General features: G+C 37.4%; 1 protein-coding gene across 7 annotated transcripts in view; it reads left to right on the forward strand.

Moving 5' to 3' along the window:
* AKAP9 (A-kinase anchoring protein 9) overlaps positions 1-24,898 on the forward strand; it is a 166,758-nt gene that overhangs the window by 69,177 nt on the left and 72,683 nt on the right. For all 7 annotated transcript variants that reach the window (XM_016945121.4, XM_016945118.4, XM_016945127.3 and 4 more), the window contains 7 exons: positions 979-1,058; positions 2,872-3,010; positions 4,069-4,154; positions 9,288-9,402; positions 9,864-10,062; positions 16,896-16,992; positions 18,512-18,604. In XM_016945121.4, the coding sequence (XP_016800610.3) occupies positions 979-1,058; positions 2,872-3,010; positions 4,069-4,154; positions 9,288-9,402; positions 9,864-10,062; positions 16,896-16,992; positions 18,512-18,604 (809 nt within the window). The remainder of the gene's footprint in view (positions 1-978; positions 1,059-2,871; positions 3,011-4,068; positions 4,155-9,287; positions 9,403-9,863; positions 10,063-16,895; positions 16,993-18,511; positions 18,605-24,898) is intronic.

Consider the following 24,898-nt stretch of genomic DNA (forward strand, 5'->3'; position numbering starts at 1 on the left):
GGGTGAGGTGGTAGACAGTGGTGGGGTTGGAATTTTAAGGCAGGCTCTGGAGTCTTTAGAATTGAGGTGTAAGGGTACACCCATTTTGGAAAATTGAGAGTTCAAGGTGTGTGAGAAAGTAGTTGGGGTTACAGCTGGAGAGATTGGCAACAGTTTGATTAGAAAAAGTTTTATTCTGAAAGAAGCATGTATAAGCCTTATGCTGTTGGTGATAAGACCTACTGCAGGATTTTAAGTAGAGTAACGCAATATGGTTTTTATTTTATGATGACACCACTGCGGTGAGTTGGGGGAGGTAAGAGTAGTGATTAGAACACCAGTTAAGCAACTAAAGCTGTCGTTTACATAAACAGTAAGTATTAACTAAATGTTAATGAGGATGGAAAAGAAGTTTGCATTCAAAAGTAGAAATTTGAGAGTGGCTTAAATAACAGTACCAAACTTTTAAATTTCAGGAGTGCTTTGGGTTTGAATTTAATAAGATTTTAAGCATGTGATATTTTTAATGATGTCCTCTTCAAACAGGCTAGTGTTTTTCAAACTAGAGGCTAATTAATAGGTCCATTAATGGGTGGTGAAGTCAGTTTAGTGAGTAATGATCAACATTTTAAAAAAAAAACAAAGTAGAACAGAAAACATTGGAGTACCTGGCACTACAGTAGAAGAATAAATACTGATTTCTGAGATTTTTATTTCAGTTTTACATAGATGTATGTAATAGGTTATGATATATGATGCATTTTTTTGTGTTGGGTTGTAGTAAAAAGAAGTCACTGCTTTGTACCATTTTGTGGATAGAAATGGAAAATCTCACACATTTTCTGAGACAATGTTGAGCAATGGAAAATAACTCAAAGAAATAAAGAATTTAAAATGATTCTTATTGCAGGGGAGCTTCCAGTTGAAACATAAGTTAAATATGATCATAGTTCTTAAGTATGTAAATTGAATTTCTTAATCCATTATCTGTTCTATTAGGTGATGAAGGAAAGCCTTTACATCTGCTCATTGGAAAACTTCAAAAGGCAGTGTCTGAAGAATGTTCTTATTTTTTACAGGTAAAATGTTTAAAAGTACTTTTATGGCCAGATGTGGTGGCTGACACTTATAATCCCAGCACTTTGGGAGGCTGAGGTGGGCAGATCACTTGAGTTCGAGACCAGCCTGGCCAACGTGGTGAAACCCCGTCTCTACCAAAAAATACAAAAATCAGTCCGGCATTGTGGTGTGTGCCTATAGTCCCAGCTACTTGGGAGACTGAGGCATTGGAATTGCTTGGGCATGGGAGGCAGAGGTTGCAGTGAGTGGAGATCATGCTACTGCACTCCAGCCTGGGTAACAGAGTGGGACTCTGTCTCAAAAAAAATAATAATAATAAATTTTAAAAAATAAATAAAAGGTACTTTTACACAAGGAGTGCTAAATTGTAAGTTGCTACTAATTTGATGATCACCCAGCCTAGTTTTCTTCACTACCTTCAGAACTGTGCTTAGAAAGTATTCCTGAGTTTTTAACTTAAAATGAGCATTACAAATTTTCCTGATAATCGGTTTGAAACAAAAGAAATTCAGGTAAATTATCTCGCCTGTGGAACAGACACTAATTGTTGATGTTGCCATAGATGAGTTACAAGGACAAGATGGAGACATCCTGGGAGACGGTGTAGAGTGAGCCAAAACACTAAGATGCCACCCATCTTTCTGGGTCCCAGTTTCTTTGTCTGTAAATTGGGTGATTGTTTAAGGTTTCTAAAATCAACTCTAATGTGAGAAAACTGCATCTTAGGGGCTATGCTGAAAATTTAATAAACTTAATTATTAATTGACAGTATAGTTTAAGCAAATCTCAAGAAATCTGAAGAAATAGCAATAAACAATTTGATTTTTAAGTCTAGAAGTTGGTGGTGGTAATTTTTTAGTTATATGAGGAACAAAGGTAAAAGTTATTTGAGAGCTTATCAAATGATTATGGGGCATGTATTGTTTTAAATGATGATAGAAGTGTCTGTTGCTCAGGAGAAGAACCGGAACAATGCGTCAAATATTTTCAATTTTTGTGTGTGCGTATAAACTACATAAAACTATTCTCATGTGTTAGGAATTTTTTTTTTTTTTTTTTTTTGAGACAGTCTTGCTCTGTCGCCCAGGCTGGAGTGCAGTGGCACAATCTCGGTTCACTGTGACCTCTGCCTCCTAGGTTCAAGCTATTCTTGTGCCTCACCTCCCGAGTAGCTGGGATGACAGATGCACACCACCACGCCCAGCTAATTTTTGTATTTTTAGTAGAGATGGGGTTTTGCCATGTTGGCCAGGCTGGTCTTGAACTCCTGACCTCAGGTGATCCACCTTCCTCGACCTCCCAAAGTGCTGGGATTACAGGCATGAGCCACCACGCCTGGCCTCTTGTGTTATGAATGTTATCTTAAGTATATGAATGTTACTCTTTTGCTTGATATGATTTCTTTAGAATTTATAGATTTCTTTCTGATTAGCATTTCTGAACGTCCATCCTTGTCCTGTGATGTTTTTTCAAAGGTATTTGAGATTACAGAGATAACATCAGAAATAGGATCCAAGCTAGGAAGTGGTTGATTAAAGTATAAGATAAATTTTATTATTATAAGGAAGCAGAAAAAATTATAGTTTTGTGCAATGAAGTTTATTATCTTCCTGATATAAGAAGATTTCATGCCAGAGAGATAGAGAGATTTAGACTTGTTTCTTTTGCAGATTGATAAGGGTATGGAGAGAATGTTTTCTTAATTATTTTTGTGTGCCATTTTGACCGCCTTGCATCTAGGAGAATAATGTTTAATCTTTAGAAGCAGAAATCAAAATTTAAATTCCTTAAAATACACAATTTTGTTAACAGACTTTATGCAGTGTCCTTGGTGAATATTATACTCCTGCTTTAAAATGTGAAGTAAATGCAGAAGACAAAGAGAATTCTGGTGATTACATTTCTGAAAATGAAGATCCAGAATTACAAGATTATAGATATGAAGTTCAAGGTAATAAAAGCTTACCATACTATTAAACAGTATTTAATCCTCTTAAATTAATTGATGACAGATTTTTACTTTTGATTATGATTTAATCACCCAGCCAAGTTGTTTTTCATCTTAACATTTTATCCTCCTTTCAGATTCATGAAATCTCATATTTAATACACATTTTAAATTTTTATAATGCGATAATGGTGATATGAATATAATTGGAGCTGTCCACTATTGTCTGTCCTCTGTCTCTCTACTCCTATCTTTTTCTTTATCCTAATTCTTTTAACTTTTTATACCATAGATCCAAATTTTTAAAGTTATTGTATTTATTGAATAAGTTCATATCAATGGTTTTTGCTTTAAAATGAGTAAGATAAACATTAAGAAATAAAAAATATATTAGTATCTTTCTTAATATAGATCTGCTATAAGTTTTTTTTTTTTTTTTTTTTTTGAGACGGAGTCTCGCTCTGTCGCCCAGGCTGGAGTGCAGTGGCGCGATCTCGGCTCACTGCAAGCTCCGCCTCCCGGGTTCACGCCATTCTCCTGCCTCAGCCTCCCGAGTAGCTGGGACTACAGGCGCCCGCTACCACGCCCGGCTAATTTTTTGTATTTTTAGTAGAGACGGGGTTTCACCGTGTTAGCCAGGATGGTCTCGATCTCCTGACCTCGTGATCCGCCCGCCTCGGCCTCCCAAAGTGCTGGGATTACAGGCGTGAGCCACCGCGCCCGGCCTATAAGTTTGTTTTAACAAATAGTAACATCACCACTTTTTTGATGTTCTTTCACAGAGAAAATGTTTCCTAGCCCTGTCCATTTGTATAATGAACAAAATGTATATAAATTAATGACTACCAAAAGAAATTAACATATTTTAATATGAAATTTTCAAGTTATCTTCGTAGCAGGCATTTCACATGAATGAGATTTCAACTTTTAGTTACTAAATATCTGAGGTTTACTTCTAGCAGGCAATTTTTTTAAGTTATAAATAGGTGAATAATATTTATTGAAAGATGCAGACTTTTACTGTGAAGTGAAATTATTGTAATTGTTTGTTTACCATCCAGACTTTCAAGAAAATATGCACACTCTTCTCAACAAAGTAACAGAAGAATACAACAAACTCTTGGTACTTCAAACACGACTAAGCAAGGTCTGTGAGATGGAAAATATATTGTAATATTTGCATTTATTGTATTGTCTGCTTTTTTGTAAGCTGCTTTTGTCAACCAAGAATTTCTAAAGTAAGAGAACATGAAAAAGGAGATTGGGAAAAGTGACATATATTTGTAGTAGATAATTTATATTGGTAAGCTGAAAGAATTTCTTCAAGTCGAATAATAACCCCTTTAGAGAGTTTTTAGAATTATGATAAGTTAAAATATATATATCAACTTGTAAACTGTGTGAAACAATTGCATTTAATTTTACATATAATGTAAAATTAAAGCAGTGGGCCTTCTGTTTTAGAGAAAACTGGTAATGAGTTTAGTTGCTTAGCATATAGCTAATTAGTTTCACACAGCATTATACATGTCAATTTTATTTTCAAGCAATTTTTTAAAAGTCTGTAGAAAACTAGGTAAGATAGTATACATGGCACAGTGTAATGTATTAACTCTTATCAGTAAAACAACTTAAGGCATATATTGGCAAGGATAAGTGTAATTCTCATGTAGAAGGAAATCCAGAAAGATGTCTGTGTCTATTTATTTGGGGTGCTTTTTGATGTTCAGTTAATATTAAAATGTTTAGGCAGATTTGAAAGATTTAATTGATAGTGAAAGTTATAATGTTGATGATTTATGTTTTGGCTGAAATTCTTCCTTTCCATCTCTCTCCCCTGCTTTCTTTCCCTCCTGTTTCTTCTTGCCTACTCTGTTTCTGTGCAATTAAGTACAACCTTATCTAGCCTTTCCAAAAATCTATAAACCTACTGCAGTAGATTTATATGAGTAGAATCTCTTTTGGTTTCATCTCTTATTTTCTTGTTCATTATGGATTTATGCCTTTTAAATATTATTTATCATTTTAATTGAGTAATGGAAAGGGAGGAGGTTTATGTCAGTAATCACAAATGTAAATGCCTACATTAACTTAGCTAATAAAATAAATGAAGAAGGCCAAGTGAAACCTGGAGAAAACATGCCTCATCCAAAAGGAGCGGCGGCTGCCCAGCTTGTGCATCTTGTTGCCATTAAGTAGGAATCAGGGCCCAGTGTTGCTAGTACTTTTAATCTATTAATTTTATATGATTTTTTTTCTTTTAAAAATATTAGGAAGTATAAACCAGTCATGGTGGTACATGCCTGTTGTCCCAGCTACTTGAGAAGCTGAGGTGGGAGGATCACTTGAACCTAGGAGTTTGAGGCTGCATGAGCTATGATTGTGCCACTGTACTCCTGCCTGGGCAACAGAGCTCAAGACCTCATTTCTAAAAATATAACACACACACACACACACACACACACACACACACACACACACAGAGAAATATTCAAAACTAAATGTTCTGTTTTAAGGTTGGGAAACAGAAAGCAGCCAGACAACAACAAAAACTGTTTTGTCCCCAAAAGAGCACTTTTATAGACTGGATTTAAAGTTCAAGCCTTCACTTTGTAACCTCAGATATAAACACATGCTCAGTGTACTATCTTGAACTAGTTTTCTTTTTACTTTATTATTTCTCGACTGTAGTATTTGCTGCTTTCTGATAACATTTTCTTCCCTTAGCTTCTGTAGCTTTTCAAGCCTCCATTTTGGACTTTACCTACCCTGTTTATATTACCAGGGATCTTTATTTGATCCTCGTAATCTGAATGCTTTTTTCATCTACTTTCATTGCTTCTAGATCTCTATGTTTAGGTCAGTCCTTCTGAGCTGCAGAGTCATATATCTCATCAGATATCTCTACTCAAAAATCTTTTAGGTATATCTCAATCAGCATATTGAAATTTGAATTTATTAACTACTGCTGCTTAAACCAGCTTCTCCTCTCATATCAGTTTCAAGGAACAACATTCAACCAGAAACTTGGGGATTGTCTTAGATAGTCTTCTCTTTTCACTCCTGGTCTTCTACCATACTGAAATATACACTGAAGGGAGTACAAAGAATATGAAAGAAAAATTTATACTTTGTTCTCATTCAGTTATACAGTCAATAATTTTTATTTTTATTTTACTTTCCTTTTTTTTTTTCTCCAAGACAGAGTCTTACTCTGTTGCCCAGGCTGGAGTACAGTGGCGTGATCTCGGCTCACTGCAACCTCTGCCTCCCAGGTTCAAGCGATTCTCCTGCCTCAGCCTCCTGAGTAGCTGGGATTACAGGCACACTCCACCACACCCGGCTAATTTTTGTATTCTTAATAGAGAAGGGCTTTCACCATGTTGACCAGGCTGGTCTCGAACTCTTGACCTTGTGATCCGCCCATCTTGGCCTCCCTAAGTGCTGGGATTACAGGCATGAGCCACCGCACCCGACCTACTTATTCATTTATTTATTTATTTATTTATTCCTTAGATCTGAGGACAGACTGGTCAGCCAATATTTATTATTTGCTAATTAAATGCCAGGTTGTTCTGTGTACTGGGAATAAAGTAATGAAGTCACTAGACTGAAGAAATGTATAAATTAATGGGATTTATGAACTAGTTTAAGGAATGTCATATACATACATACTATTTTACATATATATATAATATATACATATGCATATATAAAATAGTTTTCCGTGGCAACATTTTAGTAGGTGTTTAGAAGAGAAATGTAAGGCCGGGCATGGTGGCTCATACCTGCAATCCCAGCACTTTAGTTGGCCAAGGTGGGCCGATCACCTGAGGTCAGGATTTGGAGACCAGCCTGGCCAACATGGTGAAACCCCATCTCTACTAAAAAAAAAAATACAAAAAAATTAGCTGGGTGTGGTGACACGGGCCTATAATCCCAGCTACTCTGGAGGCTGATGCAGGAGAATTGCTTGAACCCAGAAGGTGGAGGTTGCAGTGAGCCAAGATTGCACCACTGCACTCCAGCCTGCGCAACAGAGTGAGACTCCATCTCAAAAAAAAAAATAGAAAAGAAATGTAGATAAATACGTTTACTTAACAGGTAGATGAATATAGCAAACAGGTAGATGTCTTTTCTGCACAAGGGGTAATAAGAGGATATATATTTGAATGCAATAAATTAGCTGCAATTACAGAGGCATTTCAGAGTTACTTTGGGATCAGGATCAGGACTGCAATACATCACTGCGTAACCTTTTGGCTTCATCTTCTAATATTCCTCCTCATTTCAGCCATACTGAAATACTTAGTTTCCCAAATGCACCCTGATCTTTGGCACCCTGGGCTTCTTTGCATGCTGCCCTTTCTGCATAATACTGCCCATCCCCTCCCAGCCTTTTTGGTTTGTTCCTGCTTGTTCCAGTTGGTTCAAATGTTTACTCCCTCTGTGTCATCTTCTTTACCTGTCTTTCTAGGCTTAGGCATTTCTTCCTCTGTTCCCTTAGCAACAGTACAGGCCTTGCTTATCGCATTTCTCTTTTTTCGTTACTTTAAATACTTGATTACCCTTCTGTCCTTCTTCCATGTTCCTGTAGCTCCTTATACACATTTGCATTTGTATCACATTACTTTTCATGTTATATAATTGTTTACCATTCTGCCTCTTTCACTATTATTCTAAACCCTTCAGAATAAGAGAATCTTCTGTTTATTTTTATTTCCTTCTCTTAACACAGTGTTAGCATACAGTAAAGGCTTAATAAATGTTTGCTGAATGAGTTAGAAAGGTTGGACTGGAAACTTAATAATTTACCTGATGATCTTTATTTTCCCTGGGAACTAAGAGGCAAGATCCTCTGTTGAAATTACTCATGGGGTAGTAATTGGGTAGAGGATGTATAAGAGTAGTGAACAGTTAAAACAGCCTTCTTAGCAAATAGCTGTTTTTTCTTTTGCTCAGCTGCTTCTACAGTATCCTTTGTTCATCTGGTCTTGCAAGTCCATAGTCTTTCCCCTTGCTTTTAAAGTCTTCTGTTATTTGGATCTATCTTATTTAACTAGCTTTATTTCCCCCTCTGTATCCAAATTAAACCCTCCTCAAGAAGATCATTGTCAATTATGGCATACGTCATTCTTTCACAAATACTCTTACTCTTTCTTCCTTATAGCCTTCCCAAATTATTACCAGAAATATATGAGCCTAAATCAAAACTGACTTCCATAATTACTCAGATCCACATCAGTCTTCTGTATCATTGTTGTTATAGTCAAATTTTATAGTTTAGCCGTTCTCTAATTGTTTATTTTCCCATCTGATTGATGAATTCTGTGCAGGCAGATATATTGTTATTTTTTAAACGGATTTTATATTTTTACTCTTGTCACAGTGCTGGTCACATTGATTATTAAGTATTTGATGAATAAATAAATTAGTACACACAGGTATCTGACATATTGCTGCTTAGTTTTATGTATTTATTTATTTACTTATTTTTTTGAGGCAGAGTCTTGCTCTGTCTCCCAGGCTAGAGTGCAATGGCTCAATCTTGGCTCACTGCAACTTCCCCTTCCCAGGTTCAAGAAATTCACCTGCCTCAGCCCCTCAAGTAACTGGGATTACAGGTGTGTGCCACCACACCTGGCTAATTTTTGTATTTTTAGTAGAGATGGGGTTTCACTATGTTGGCCAGGCTGATCCTGAACTCCTGACCTTAGGTGATCCAGCCATCTCAGCCTCCCACAGTGCTAGGATTACAGGCTTGCTGCTTTTTAATAGTTAAGGAAATAAGCTGAGATTTATCTATTTTCATTATTTTCTTTTCTTTTTGTTTACTGTACAGAGCACCATACCATTTGTCAGTTACCTGGTTGTACATAGGATATATCTAGAAATAAACAAGCTGTATTAATCAAGTATTGCTAATATACAACTTATTATGTATGAATTGAAATTTCAAAGACCAAGGTATACTATAAATATTGTTATCAGCTTTCTACCAAAATTCTCAGAAGCACTTGTTTTTGTAGTAAAATGAACTTCCTTTCAGATATCAAAGAATATTACTAATATAATTTCAGTGCTATGAAAGGTATGGAATATGAATTACTGTTACAGAAGAGAACAGGGAATAACTTAGAAGGGAAAATGCTTGTATTAGAGTGCCACAATTTTGGGTGGTTTTAAAAAAGCATCTTAAATGCAGAGTTGCTTTAATACAGCTTTCTAATTGCCAGATTATGTATTTATGTTACTGCTTTTATTCTGTGGTTTTCAATAGATCTGGGGACAGCAGACAGATGGTATGAAACTTGAATTTGGAGAAGAAAACCTTCCAAAAGAGGAAACAGAGTTTTTATCAATCCATTCTCAGATGACCAATTTGGAAGACATTGGTAAATTTTGATCATATACCACAATGTGGTGTTTTTATAGCAAATATTGAGTAATTTGCTTTTTTACTTTAAAATGTGAGCTAACGTAGTGACCTTTGGCATTTCACTGTAGCCTCTCTGATCTCAATTTTTTCATCCTTAAAATGAAAGATTTGGACTACTTTCTATTTGGTCCTTTCCCCCTTCTTATGTTCTGTGATTCTAAATTGTTTTAAATTTTAAAGATATAAAATTTTGGATTTAGGAGTACTACAGCATGAGGATCAAAAAGATGATCTTGAATTGTACTATTTATGTTTTCTTGTTTTCATCAGAATGAGTTTAAATTGAAACCAGAGTTATTACCACTAAAAACATACTTTTTCAAAAAAGAATTAATATTTTCTGTACACAGTGATTGTGCTATTTCACTAAGAAACTTATATTGAAATGTGCATTTTTTGTTTCTTTATGTAACATAGATGTCAATCATAAAAGCAAGTTATCTTCTCTGCAAGATCTTGAAAAAACTAAACAACTTGAAGAACAAGTTCAAGAATTAGAAAGCCTCATATCCTCTTTGCAGCAACAGTTGAAAGAAACTGAACAAAACTATGAGGCAGAGATCCACTGTTTACAGAAGAGGCTTCAAGCTGTTAGTGAGTCCACGGTTCCGCCAAGGTATTCATCTGCTTATAGCTTCATTCAACAGTATTTGTAGCTTTGTAACAATTATAGTATCATCCAGAATGGTTATTTAAAAAAGTAACTTAAGCAAAGTTGCTGGAAAGAGATAGGATGTAGCATTTTTTAGAAAGAAGAGCAAGAGATCATTCTATATCTTTGAAATGCCTGAAAAAAATGTTGATGTAAACCAAAGACATTATAGGAATTTTACTTAAATTTTTACATTAGAAAGATGTTGGTTGTTGTTAATCTGCTTAATTAAATCGGCAGTGTGCACATATTTGCAGTTTATTCTGTACCTAGTCTTTGCTACTTTGATATGGTGAATACTTAAGGAATATAAGGTAGGATCATTCCAGTCATGGCAGGGTTTCCTCCACTTTGTTGTCTCATGTTCAAATTCACCACGTCCAAAGTAGAACTCTGGATCTTCTCAAAATTTGCTCCTTCTGCAGCTATATCCATCTGTCGTTACTCCTCTTTCTCTTATACCTCTCTTCTAGTCTATCAAGACGTCCTATTTTCTCCACCTTCAAAAATATATCCAAACTGTACCACTCCTTAAAACCTTGCTGGTCTCTGCCATCCTTTTGTCTCAACTGGATTACCCTAACTCCTCCCTAAAGTCTGTTCTCAACACAGTTAAAGCAGGTGCCAGAATCTTGCTTTTAAAATTTAAAATAGATTATATCATTCCAAAGCTCTTCTGTCCTACATGATGAGTACCCATTACTTTTCTGATTTTTAATCTCCTACTGACTTGTCTGTCACTGTCTTCTGACCCCAAGATACTGGTGACAGTATCCTGGGGTCCTCAAACAAGCATTATCAGTATGCTTCTGCTTTAGGGACTTCTCATTGGCTGTTCCTTCTACCTAGAATGGTCTTCCTCCAGATACATGCCTGGCCAATGCCCTCACCTTCTTTGGATCATTACTCAAGTGTCATGTTCTCGTGAGGCTTTTCTTAACCATTCTGTGTAAATTATAATTGTCTCCTAGGATGCTGATTCCTATTTCTCTACTTTATTTTTTCTATATTACTTAATATTGTCTATTTATATGTATGTATACATTATGCACATTTTATATAATATATATCATATATATAACTAGGCTGGTCGTGGTGGCTCATGCCTGTAATTCCAGCATTTTGGGAAGCTGAGGCAGGCAGATTACCTGAGGTTAGGAGTTCGAGACCAGCCTGGCCAATATGGCAAACCTCCATCTCTACTAAAAATATAAAAATTAGCCGGGCATGGTGGCATGCACCTGTAATCCCAGCTACTCAGGAGGCTGAGGCACGAGAATCACTTGAACATAGGAAGCGGAGGTTGCAGTGAGCTGAATTTGCACCACTGCACTCCAGCCTGGATGACAGAGCAAGACTCCGCCTAAAAAATATATATATATTATGTGTGTGTGTGTATATATATATATAATATATATATAACCAAATATGTGTAAATTTGGAGGGGGTAGATTCATTTTTATTTTGTTTATTGTTCGTCTCTGGTGAAAGACTTTAAGCTTTATAAGGGTGGGGCTCTTTTTCCATTTAGGTCAGTGATATATCACAAACACCTAAGATAATTCCCTGCACATAATAGGTACTCAATAAATTATTTGTTTAATGAATGAACAGTTTATAATTTAGTTGGGAAGTATGCTATAGTATATAACTAGCTCTATAAAACCCTCAGAGATTTCTTCTAACTGTGGCTGGCTCTGCTATTCTAGCACTGATGTCTTCCTAGACACTTGCTAGTAAAACCTTAACACAGTTTTTTTGTATAGTGGATGAAATACTGAATGTCTGCTTGTTTGGAACTAGTCGTTACTCTTTTTTATTTGAAACCTACATATGGGCTTTGGAATTATTTGCTTTAGCCTTATAAAGCTTCCATTTTCTTTGAGATTGGTGGTTTCTAAACATGACCATACATCAGAAATAGTGGAGGTTTTTGAACTTTAATATAATTTTTTTAATTACTTACAATGAAAGATCACTGAATTATAATTTGGAGAGTCATACTCAATAGCTTTGAGATGGAACTTGGAAATTTGTGTTTTTAACAATATAATTCAGAAGCACGGAACCCATAGATTGACATTTGGAAACCACTGCTTTCTGATATGAGACAAAATAGGTAATTAGGAAGAACTTTCTAATAAACAGTATTTCAAGCAATCTTCCTTTAATTAGTGATGCTTTCCGTCCAAAGCATGAAGAAAAGAGAGGCTTCTGGAAACATAGGCTTACATTGTTATTCCTGCATTTGGGCTTCTGCGAGCTCACCACCCTCTCTCAGAGTTTCTATAATACTCCGTGGAAATGTGTTGACAATGCCTTTGAATGAAAACCATTCGTTTGCTCCCTGCACCCCTACCAAAAAGAGTTTTACTCACCACCATCCTCATTCTTACTAATAGTAATGAGTCAAAATTATTTTGTGTAAATAGCATCACATATTTTGGACATGACTGTAACACATTTTGAATAGAGTATACTGTTCCCTGTGGGTAGACTTGAAATAGTTAAGAAAAATAATCGAATCATTCTTTTAACAAATATTTGGTGATTTCATACTAGAAACCTCTAAGAGAAACACTAAGGTTGGAAAGATCATGGGTTTTAGTCAGACGGATCTGCATTTGACCCTGATTTGACCTTTTACTGGCTATATGATCTTGGACAGATTATTTAAACATTTCTAAATAGTAATAGGGATAATAATAATTACCCTTAAGATTGTGAGGATTAAATGAAACAGTAACTGAGAAGAGCCTTAGCTAGATACCCTGGAGGTAGAATTAGATGTTTATGTAAAGTGGCTGTTTCCTTCTAGGGACTTCAGTGTAATCACTGAAATAATAATTACTTGCAAAATAATTTTTCGAAGGTAATGGTTGGGGAATATAACATAGTGATATAACTAAAATGCTGGAATTTAAACCCATGTCTTTGTGGTGTTTTTCACTGCACATCTGTAATACTGCCTATTAGAGTAATAACAGCAAAATGGAAATGAAGGATGAATATTTAGACATTGCAATGGAAGGAATGTTGGAAACAAAGCAGAGGGGAAAAAACAAAGATAACTCTGTGTTGCTTGAGCCTAGGGAATATGGAAAATGAAGGTACATCATATAAATAGGAAAATCAACAGGGGTTGCAGATAGTAGGAGCTTAATTGCAAGAGGGGAACAATGAATTAAGTTTACGCCAGACTGTTTTTTTCAGTTTGGAGTAATAAACACTTTCAAATACTGTAAAGCTTAAAGAATGAAGTCGCTCTCCCTCTCCCTCTCTTCTCTCTTCTCTCTTCTCTCTTCTCTCTTCTCTCTTCTCTCTTCTCTCTCTTTCCACGGTCTCCCTCTGTTGCCGAGGCTGGACTGTACTGCCATGATCTCGGCTCGCTGCAACCTCCCTGCCTCTGGCTCCCGTGATTCTCCTGCCTTGGCCTGCCTAGTGCCTGGGATTGCAGTCACGCGCCGCCACGCCTGACTGGTTTTTGTATTTTTGGTGGAGATGGGGTTTCGCCGTGTTGGCCGGGCTGGTCTCCAGCTCCTGACCTCGAGTGATCTGCCCGCCTCGGCCTCCCGAGGTGCTGGGATTGCAGACGGAGTCTCGCTCACTCAGTGCTCAATGTTGCCCAGGCTGGGGTGCAGTGGCGTGATCTCGGCTCACTACAACCTCCACCTCCCAGCCGCCTGCCTTGGCCTCCCAAAGTGCTGAGATTACAGCCTCTGCCCGGCCACCACCCCGTCTAGGAAGTGAGGAGCATCTCTGCCTGGCCGCCCATCATCTGGGATGTGAGGAGCCCCTCTGCCTGGCCGCCCCGTCTGGGAAGTGAGGAGTGCCTCTGCCCGGCCGCCACGCCGTCTAGGAAGTGAGGAGTGTCTCTGCCTGGCCGCCCATCATCTGGGATGTGGGGAGCGCCTCTGCCCGGCCGCCCCATCTGGGATGTGAGGAGCGTCTCTGCCCGGCCGCCCCGTCTGGGAGGTGAGGAGCTTCTCTGCCTGGCTGCCACCCCATCTAGGAAGTGAGGAGCATCTCTGCCTGGCCGCCCCATCTAGGAAGTGAGGAGCGCCTCTGCCCGGCTGCCCCGTCTGGGAAGTGAGGAGCGCCTCTGCCTGGCCGCCCCGTCTGGGAAGTGAGGAGCGCCTCTGCCCGGCTGCCGCGTCTGGGAGGTGAGGAGCGCCTCTGCCCAGCTGCCCATCGTCTGGGAAGTGAGGAGCACCTCTGCCCAGCCGCCCTGTCTGGGATGTGAGGAGCGCCTCTGCCCGGCCGCCACCCTGTCTAGGAAGTGAGGAGCGCCTCTGCCCGGCCGCCTCGTCTGGGATGTGAGGAGCGCCTCTGCCCGGCCGCCCTGTCTGGAAAGTGAGGAGCGCCTCTGCCCAGCTGCCCTGTCTGGGAAGTGAGGAGAGCCTCTGCCCGGCCACCCATCATCTGGGAGGTGAGGAGCGCCTCTGCCCAGCCGCCCTTCGTCTGGGAGGTGAGGAACGCCTCTGCCCGGCTGCCCCGTCTGGGAGGTGAGGAGCACCTCTGCCCGGCTGCACCGTCTGGGAAGTGAGGAGTGCCTCTGCCCGGCCGCCCCGTCTGGGAAGTGAGGAGCGCCTCTGCCCGGCCGCCCCGTCTGGGATGTGAGGAGCGCCTCTGCCTGGCCGCTGTGCAATCTTCCAAGTGTGAAGTGACAGCCTTTCTGCAGGTGTACCCAACAGCTCCGAAGAGACAGCGACCATTGAGAACGGGCCATGATGACGATGGCGGTTTTGTTGAAAAGAAAAGGGGGAAATATGGGGAAAAGAAAGAGAGATCAGATTGTTACTGTGTCTGTGTAGAAAGAAGTAGACATAGGAGACTCCATTTTGTTCTATACTAAGAAAAATTCTTCTGCCTTGGGATGCTGTTAATCTATAGCCTTACCCCCAACCCTGTGCTCTCTGAAACATGTGCTGTGTCAACTCAGGGTTAAATGGATTAAGGGTGGTGCAAGATGTGCTTTGTTAAACAGATGCTTGAAGACAGCATGCTCATTAAGAGTCATCACCACTCCCTAATCTCAAGTACCCAGGGACACAAACACTGCGGAAGGCCGCAGGGTCCTCTGCCTAGGAAAACCAGAGACCTTTGTTCACGTGTTTATCTGCTGACCTTCTCTCCACTATTATCCTGTGACCCTGCCACATCCCCCTCTCTGAGAAACACCCAAGAATGATCAGTAAATACTAAAAAAAAAAAAAAAAAAAAAGAATGAAGTCATTGTGGACTAAGTAGTACTTTTTGGAGTTTAGATCATAATGACCGGATAGATAATCAGGAGGATTTTCTAGGCTGTGAAAGTAAGATCCAGGACATAAAGCCAAGGATCAGAGCAGTATATACAAGGGACAATGAGGAAAACAGAGACAAAATAGTAATAAAGAAAAAGCAGGAAAGGGCAGAGAAGAAAGACAAGGGAATGAGTTTTTAGAAGCATGGGATGGTCATAGAACATGAGAAGGCAGTTCACAGCAGGAAAAACCTAAACGGCCAATAACATTTGAAAGAAAATGTCTTCTCAAAAATAAAGACACACATGTTCTAGCAAAGTTTTACAATTGTTATGACCCCCGATTGCTGAAGTTTTAAGAAAATACTTAAATGATACTATTATGAGAATAAAATTAATAAAACTTTTTGGAATATGACCCTGTATTAAAACATTAAATATTAAGCTTAACAATTACTTATACGATTTTATTATATAGAAACATCCATGGAAGTGTGCCAAGATATGTTTGTGAAGATCTGTATTATAGCATTGTTTGTAACAGTGAACAGTTGGAAGTAATCAAATGGCCATCATTAGGGGTTTAGTTATATAAGTTATGAAATGGGATGATGACAACTTTGGCCAATTTTGGACAGAATTTAGGGTAGAAAAAAATAGGAGAAAGAAGGTTATGTGGACAAGAGGAAGGTCAAACTAAGAAAGCAGCATAGGTACACATGAAAATGGGTATGGAAAATTATATTTGCCAGAAATGAAAATTATAATTTGCTCCTTTTATTTTTTTCCCATGGATCCTAAATGCTGATCTTACCTTAGTTTTTATGACCTAAGTTAAGCGTTTTAAGAAAAAAAAAATTTTTAATCATGTAAAAACTACACAATACAGATGTGAATACCAAAAGATAAAACAAAAAAGTCCGAAAGTGAATATTTGTAAATTAAGATTCTTCTCTTTACCACCACTGCTCCTGACTGAGTTCCACTAGAGGTAAACATTGTTACTTTCGATGTGTATACATAGGAAGAAAATCAAACTTTTTGTATCCAAATATACATATGTATGTTAAAAGAAGTTTCTCATAAAAGTGAGATTTTACAAACTTTTTTAAAGTCACTAATATATCTTAGATAACTTAAAAAAAAATGTTAGTACTGGCCAAGCACAGTGGCTCATGCCTGTAATCCCAGCACATTTGGAGGCTGAGGCAGGAGGATCACTTGAGGCCAGGAGTTTGAGATCAACCTATGTAACATAGTGAGACCCCATCTTTCCAAAAAAACAGTCGGTACTTATGGTTCCATATCATACATTTGTAGTGTAAAATGACATAAAATTCAGTTGATCACCTGGTAAAATACTGTTATTCAATTGTGTTCTTTTAAGTGGAAATATTAGTCAAAAATATGATTTAACTTGCAATACCTATAACCCTAGACTCATTTTTGTCTCCCATGCCCCAGTACACATTTTATGTGTGGTGCAGATTTTGGATGAACACTAAAGCACATATACAACTCTAATTCTTTAACCTTTTTTATTTATATTCAGCTTATCTGTTGATTCGGTGGTAATTACAGAATCTGATGCACAGAGAACAATGTACCCTGGAAGTTGTGTGAAAAAGAATATTGATGGTACAATAGAGGTATTATATTTTTAATTTTTATCTTTTAACTGTTATATACACTGATTTTTCTATCATTTTTATGTCTGGTTTACTATCTAATAAATAGTTGCTGAGAAGTAAGCATAATAAATATGAGGATAATGCCTTATATAGAAAACTCAGAATACACATGTAAAGAAATTTAATCTATTTTTATAGCATAGGTAACACACAGAGGAAGTTAAGTTTGGGGGTTATATTTCCCTTAAATATGTTATAGTTTAAGATTTATCTTGTTTTTTGTAACATGTGGGCTATGTACAAATTAGTTTCAGTGCCCTGGTCAACAAAGCTTTGTCTTCCCAGCATGGGAAGTTGGACAAGGCCATCTCTAGAAAAGTGTTTAGGGGCCAGGTGCGATGGCTCATGCCTGTAATCCCAGCACTTTGGAAGGCCGAGGCGTGTGGATCACGAGGTCAGGAGATCAAGACCAGCCTGGCTAACATGGTGAAACCCCATCTCTACTAAAAATACAAAAAATTAGCTGAGCGTGGTGGCACTCACCTGTAGTCCCAGCTGCTCAGGAGGCTGAGGCAGGAGAGTCGCTTGAACCTGGGAGGCAGAGGTTGCAGTGAGCTGCGATTGCGCCACTGCACTCCAGCCTGGGCGACAGAAGGAGACTGTCGCAAAAAAAAAAAAAAAAAAGGGTTTAGGAATCCCCAGAATCCAAGACAATAGGGCTGGGATAATAGAATTAGGCCTATTCCAATAAGGTCCGTATGGTATATAAAAAAGTTCCACATCTTTTAAAGTGCATGCCATCTAACTAAACCACCCCCTGCCTCTGCTCAACATTGTATTATTCTAAATTTCTCACACCTGCAACTTTCTCAAACTGGCAACTGCCAAACCCTGGTCTTCACTCAGTAGATTTTTAGCTCTTAAGTCTTAGAAAAAATTAAGATCATCGTTCTTCCTTGCTCAGTATACAGAGGAAAGATGTTAGACACATCCTTGATTCTGCTATACTCATCCCATATCATGATGATTGGTAAATAAAGAAATACTTTCATACTGAGAACATATTTATGTTTTTTAAAAGTTTATGGTTTTTTCTATTGATAAAAGTAATTTGTATTTGTAGAAAGTTAGATAGTATTAATAAATACCAAGAAGAAAACAAAATTTGCTTGTAAGTTTATGAGCAAAGATAGCCACTGTTTAACATTTTACTTAAAAGGAAATCTGTACACACATATATATTTTATTAGTTATATTTAAGTATCCTTTTCCCACTTAGAACTGTATGTTGGCATTTATAAATATGTAAACATATTTCTCTTTGCATCTTTAAGTTCACGGTAGTGAGTATAATTATTTGGTAGAATTATTTACTAGAATTATTTTTAATTGAGAGAATTAAAATTTATTTTTTGCTGAAAGTATGTAGAACTTTTCTAAAAATACTGATACTTTGGGGAGATTTTGAGGTAGAAGTTTAAAAATAAGTGGTGTATAATTAATGTAAATAAATGTCATATTTTGCTTTTAAATGTAGTTTTCTGGTGAATTTGGAGTGAAAGAGGAAACAAATATCGTTAAGTTACTTGAAAAACAATACCAAGAACAATTAGAAGAAGAAGTAGCTAAGGTAAGCTTATAGCTTATCTGGAAGATTATCTTGGTTTATATTCCCTTTGAGCCTTCAAAAAGAACATAGATTTTATCGATGGTATGTACTTTATAAATTTCATAAATAGTTCATCTTTAAGTGGTTGGATAATATCAATTATAGTTGCCTTTAAACAAAATATCTTGTGAATTTTTATTTGAGAAGAGCATTCTTCTTGATGTAGACTAGTAATTAGAAGCTTTTCAGAATGCCAAAACAAGTCTATGTATTTGTTGCCTTGTGAAGAAGTTTGGTCTTCCTTAAAAGTTGGGAAGAAGATAGGAAAAGAAAGAGAAAGTGGTTGGTCCTCTGTATATATTATCTGTATCTATTTCCAATCAGAGAAGTTCTGTAAGGTAATGACTACAGATACTAAGGGAGGATTATCACTGAGTATTAATTAGCTCCTGGCTAAGTGAAGGAGTTTATCAATGTGAGTTTTGCTCATCTCTGTATGCTTATCCACTGTGTCCAGAGTCATTCTTTAATATTAGCCATATACCCTAGTGTAACATGGTTCCATTTGTTTTGTCTTTGTATTCCTTTTCAAAACGTGTATACCTGATTGGCTTTTAATATTGGAACTGGCCGGGTGCAGTGGCTCACGCCTGTAATCCCACCACTTTGGGAGGCCAAGGCAGGCAGGTCACCTGAGGTCAGGAGTTTGAGACCAGCTTGACCAACGTGGAGAAACCCTGGCTCTACTAAAAATACAAAATTAGCCGGACGTGGTGACGCATGTCTGTAATCCCAGCTGTTCAGGAGGCTGAGGCAGGAGAATTGCTTGAACCCGGGAGGCAGAGGTTGTGGTGAGCTGAGATCGCACCATTGTACTCCAGCCTGGCCAACAAAAGCGAAACTCCGTCTCAAAAAAAAAAAAAAAAAAGATATATATATATGAACTATTGAATTATGAGTTTGCTTTTTTTGTATAATATTTCAGTTGTCTTAATATAACAATCCCAATGGAATATGTGCATTTTAAAGTGTTAGGATTGATTGGTAGGATATAAAGGAAATATATAAGGAATTAGGAAAAACATAAATTCGATGAGGAAGTCAAGACCTAAGGAAATATCTGGGCCATAAGGACTTATTCACTTATGCCTAAAGTGAAAAGTGAAACACTATCATTTTTTTTATAGCTTTCAATGTCTAGTTCTTGGAGGAATGCAAGTTTTCTCTTGCATGTAGCTCTTACACAAATTTATCAAATGGAATGGTGTCAGGGTATAGTAATTAACATGAGGTTTGGTATTGGATATACCATCCTTTAAATTCTTGTTCTTTTGGTTTACTAGATTTGTGACCTTAGGATAGTTACTTAACTTGTGAGTCTCAGCGTTTTATATGTTGAAAGAGGAAATTGGCTTAGTAGCAATTTTTATAAGGATTCAATGAGCTAATGCATATAGAACACTTAGCAAATGAGTTGATACATAGTAAAGACTCATAAATACTATTTTAAAAGTAGTCATTACTGTGATAATGGTGGTAACATGATGACGTTTTATAAAGCATTACTCACTCAAGCTGATAGCAGAGCACCAAAGTACTGGTCAGTGATGTAACAGACCTGCATGTTGTGCACATGTACCCTAAAACTTAAAGTATTTAAAAGAAAAGACTCTTCTAAATGCAGCCAAGATACTGTGGTCCAAGAGATTACGTTTGATGGCCCAGCTTGGTCCTAGAATAATATAGATTGTTGATATTAGTCACCAGTACCGATGGGATTATGCTGTACTCTGTACCCCTCAGATATGATAGAATAAGACTGAGAGCCATTTTTCTTTTCTTTTCTTTTCTTTTTTTTTTTTTTTTTTTTTTTTTTTGAGACAGGGTCTGGCTCTGTTGCCCAGGCTGGAGTACAGTGGCGCAATCTCTGCTCACTGCAACCTCCAACTCCTGGGCTCAAGCCATCCTCCCACCTGAGCCTCCCAAGTAGCTGGTACTACAGGTGTGCACCACCACCCCAGCTAATTTTTTTGTAGAGGCAGGGTTTTTCCATGTTGGCCAGGCTGGTCTTGAACTCCTGATCTCAAGCGATCTACCCACCTTGGCCTACCAAAGTGCTGGAATAGCAGGCGTGAGCCACCATGCCTGGCTGAGAATCATTTTTCTAAAAGCACAAGGCTATATAGAAGAAGCCCAATAGTAGTGATTTCCAGTATATATCATATTAGAGTCCTCCTGTGATTTGAGCACATACTACTGAAAGTAGACATTCATTTACATTTCACTGTTAAGCAATGTTCTGGGTGCTGAAGTATAACAGAGAATAAAAGAGGATGAAATCTTTGTTTCCATAGACCTTACATTCTAGTTGGTACAGATAGACAACATACAGATGATGATAAGTACTATGAAGAAAAAAAACAGGACTAGGAAAATCCATGGGGAGTGAGATGGTGTTATTTTATATAGGGTTGTCATGGAAGGCCTGACTTATGAAGTGACATTAGAGGAAAATCCTAAAGGAAGTGAGGGAGTGAATCAGGAAGATATCAGGTTGAGGACCTTTTAAAGAAATATGAAAGGGAAAGTCAAGAGAGCAAGAGAAAAAGAAAGGTCAAAAATTACTCTAACAGGTGTCTTTAAGACACGGTCAGGAGACTTGACTAGAGTTTGTGGAGGCTGCTTGCCCAGCTGCTACCTCTGGTGAGTTGGAGGACAATTCAGTTTAATCCTGCAACTCCCATATTCATGGTGAAATATTGTGAAATCCTGGCACAGATTTGTCTTTTCTGCAGATGTAACTGGATACAGGAGGAAGAAATCAGGGAAAGACAGCAAGGGCTCACACTTCCAGTGAATTTATATAGGTAGAGTTGTATTGTAGTGTATATATATATATATATATATATATATTTTTTTTTTTTTTTTTTTTTTTTTTTTTTGAGATGGAGTTTCGCTCTTGTCGCCAGGCTGGAGTGCAGTGGCACAATCTCAGCTCACTGCAACCTCTGCCTCTGGATTCAAGTGATTCTCCTGCCTCAGCCTCTCAAGTAGCTGGGATTGCAGGCACGCACCACCACACCCAGCTAATTTTTGTGGGTTTTTTTTTTTTTTTTTAGTAGAGATGGGGTTTCATCATGTTGGCTGTAACTCCTGACCTCAAGTGATCCACCCACCTCGGCCTCCCAAAGTACTGGGATTACAGGTGTTAGCCACCATGCCCTGCCTGTAGTATTCTTTTATCATTTAATGTCTGTGGAATCTGTAGTGTTATCCCTATTTCTCACCTTTTTGTCAGATTGGCTAGAGGTTTATTGATTGTATTGATAATATTAAGGATTCAGCTTTTTGTTTCATTGTTGTTTTTATTGTTTTTATTTTCAATTGCTACCCATATCTTTTTGATATCCTTTTTCTGCGTGCTTTGGACTTAATTTGCTCTTCTTCTGCTTTTCTAAAAGGAATTTCTTTTCTAATGTATGCATTTAATGCTATACTCGAAAGCATAGCGTTACAGCTTTAAACATTATAGCTTGTAAGTATAGCAATGCTTCCTCATAAGCAATGTTTAAAGCTGCATTCTGCAAATTTTCATTCAATCCAAATATATTATTTCCCCCGTGACTTCCTCTTTGATTCATGGGTTATTTAGAAATGTACTGATTTCCACATTTTTATGATTTTCAGATAGCTTCCCATGGTTAACTTAATTAATTTTTAAGTTTCTTTGTGGTCTGGCAAAATACCTCATATAATTTCAGTTCTTTTAAATTTGATGCCCAAAATATGGTCTTTTCTGGGTGAAAGCTCCATGTGTACTTGAAAAGAGTATGTGTTTTGCTGTTATTTAAATTTCAGATTTCCCTCTGGTGCCATTTTTCTTTAGCCTAAAAACCTTCCTTTAGCATTTCTTTTAGAACAGGTATGCTGACAATGAGTTCAACATACAACGAATTTTATGTTGTCTAATTTTGAATTGTATATTAAATGTTTTGTGTTTTGTATGCTCTGGATGTCATTATAATTCTTTGAAGAATGTGAATTTTTTAAAAAAATAGGCAGTCCACCCAGTTAGGTTCAGACTAAAAATCCTGTTTCTTCTTTCCCATACAAATCACCTAAGTTTTGACTTCCTCTGCAGTCTCCTAGCCATTGTTTACTCTTCAGAATTCTTTAGTTGTTTTGTATTGTGCTCAGAGTTTTTAGGTAATCAGTGGGAGAAGCAGGCTATAGTGGGCTTATTTTATGTTGCCTGGAAGCACAGTCTTTGTGTTTTCTTATTCCACAATTCAGATGCAATTATTGCCTTATAGCATCAGTATTTCAGTTTACCCACATTTTTTTTTAAAAAAGGATGTTTACGCTCTAATCCTTTTTGCATCTTTGGCCATCCTTTTAGAATCTTATTTCTTTTTGAAGAAAATTCTTTAGAAGTTTTTTTTTTTTTAACTGATTATCTATTGGGAGTAAACTATGTTTTTTAGTTGTCTTTATTTTATGTCTTTATTGTGTTTTTATCCATAAAAGTTTGTTTTGTTTACTGTTTGAACCTGGTTAGCAGTTATTTTTATGCCAGAACTTTGAAGGTAACATTCCAGTGTTTTCTGATTTCTTGTTTCTGTCGACAAGGTCCTTGTCACTTTGTTGTTCCCTCGTAGGTAATATGTCTTTTTTCTTTAGCAACATTTAAGATCTTCTTTTTGATTTTGGTGTTCTCTTTTCTCCTTTTTTTTTTTTTTTTATTTTAAGAGATGGGTCTGTCAGCCAGGCTGGAGTGCAGTGGTGTGATCATAGCTCACTGTAGCCTTGCACTCTTGAGCTCACACAATCCTCTCACCTCAGTCCCTGGAGTAGCTCACCACACCCAGCTACAAATGTTTTTGTAGAGATGAGGTATTTGTTTTTATTATAATTCATTGATCATCTTGAATCTTGGCAGTGGTATCTTCTGTAAATATTCTCGGCCATTATCTCGTGAAATAGTTCCTTTCCATTGTTCTCTATTATATCCTCCTGGAACTCTAATTAGATGTTGGTTGACCATTCTCTATCCTTCATATCTCTGTTCTTCTCTTTCATATTTTTAATCCTTTTGTTCCATGTTACATTCTTAATATATTCAGTATGAAGAGACAGAGGCAGATCAGGTTCAAGACAGGAAATTAAAGCAAAACTCAGTCATAAGGTTTTGATCACTAGTTACAGAAGGTTAAAGATATGTTTTGTTAAGTTGTATTCTATGGTTAATTATTTTTAATTATCTTTGTCTTTTGACATTTTGCCATAATGGGTATATGTTCCAGATGACATCGTTGTTACCAAACCCTGGTTCTTTCTGAGCTAGCATAGGCACGCAGAGGTCCAATTTGGTAGGTGAGATATGGTACCAGGATTATCTGGGAAGAAACAGAATGACATATAATGTTTAAGGTGCTTGAGCTCTGTATAGACACATTTTGATTCAAATTTCTGCCGTAATATTTATTAAATATGTGACCTTTGATGTGGTTCCTAATGTTGCAGCACTTGAATTTTCTCTGCATTGGCTACTGGTATTATAATTATTCCTCAAGTCAGTTTTAGCATTATACTTCTAGACAGATTCATTTAGTTGTGGAATAGTATAATGTTACCTTTTAGAAAGTGAGCTTAGGCAAGATTATAGGATTTTGAACCCCAGCTTCAATGATTTATTTGCTTTGTGTTTTTGAGTCAAATTACTCCAAAGGAGGCTAGCACAGGAACCAGGTGGGAGTCAGGACCCCAGATAGGTGAATCACATTCAGGACAGGAAATTAAAACTAAAGTTCAGTTATATGACCTGGACCAGCAAGGAAAATAATGCTGCAGATCAGTAAATACAAATATTTCTAATCCCAGGCATACTTTATTCTGGATTTATTACAGCCAGCCTTCTTTCATTATAAATTATCTATGGAAAAAGGACTTAAAGTTATTGATACGGTTGGTTCTCAAAGGTGTAGGGACTTGTCAGAGCCAAAACTGCTAGTCAGAATTCCTAAGTACCTGTGCTGGGGTGGGATGGGAGGCTAGAATAAGCAGGGATTCAGGATCATAGTTGTAGTGAAAGGTCAAATTGGATTATAATGAAATGTCTACTCATATTTACCAGTCATACAAACTAAGTGTTCCGCTTCTGGGAATTTGTTTTGAGGAAATAAGAAAAGATATGCACAATTATATAATTACAAATATTTCATCACACTGGTGTTTAAAATAGTAAAAGACTGGAATCACTCTAAATGTCCAATATAGAGAATTGATTTAATAAACTTATACTACATCTATGTAATA

Source organism: Pan troglodytes, chromosome 6 (assembly GCF_028858775.2).
Source record: "Pan troglodytes isolate AG18354 chromosome 6, NHGRI_mPanTro3-v2.0_pri, whole genome shotgun sequence".
NCBI classification, from domain to species: Eukaryota; Metazoa; Chordata; class Mammalia; order Primates; family Hominidae; genus Pan; species Pan troglodytes.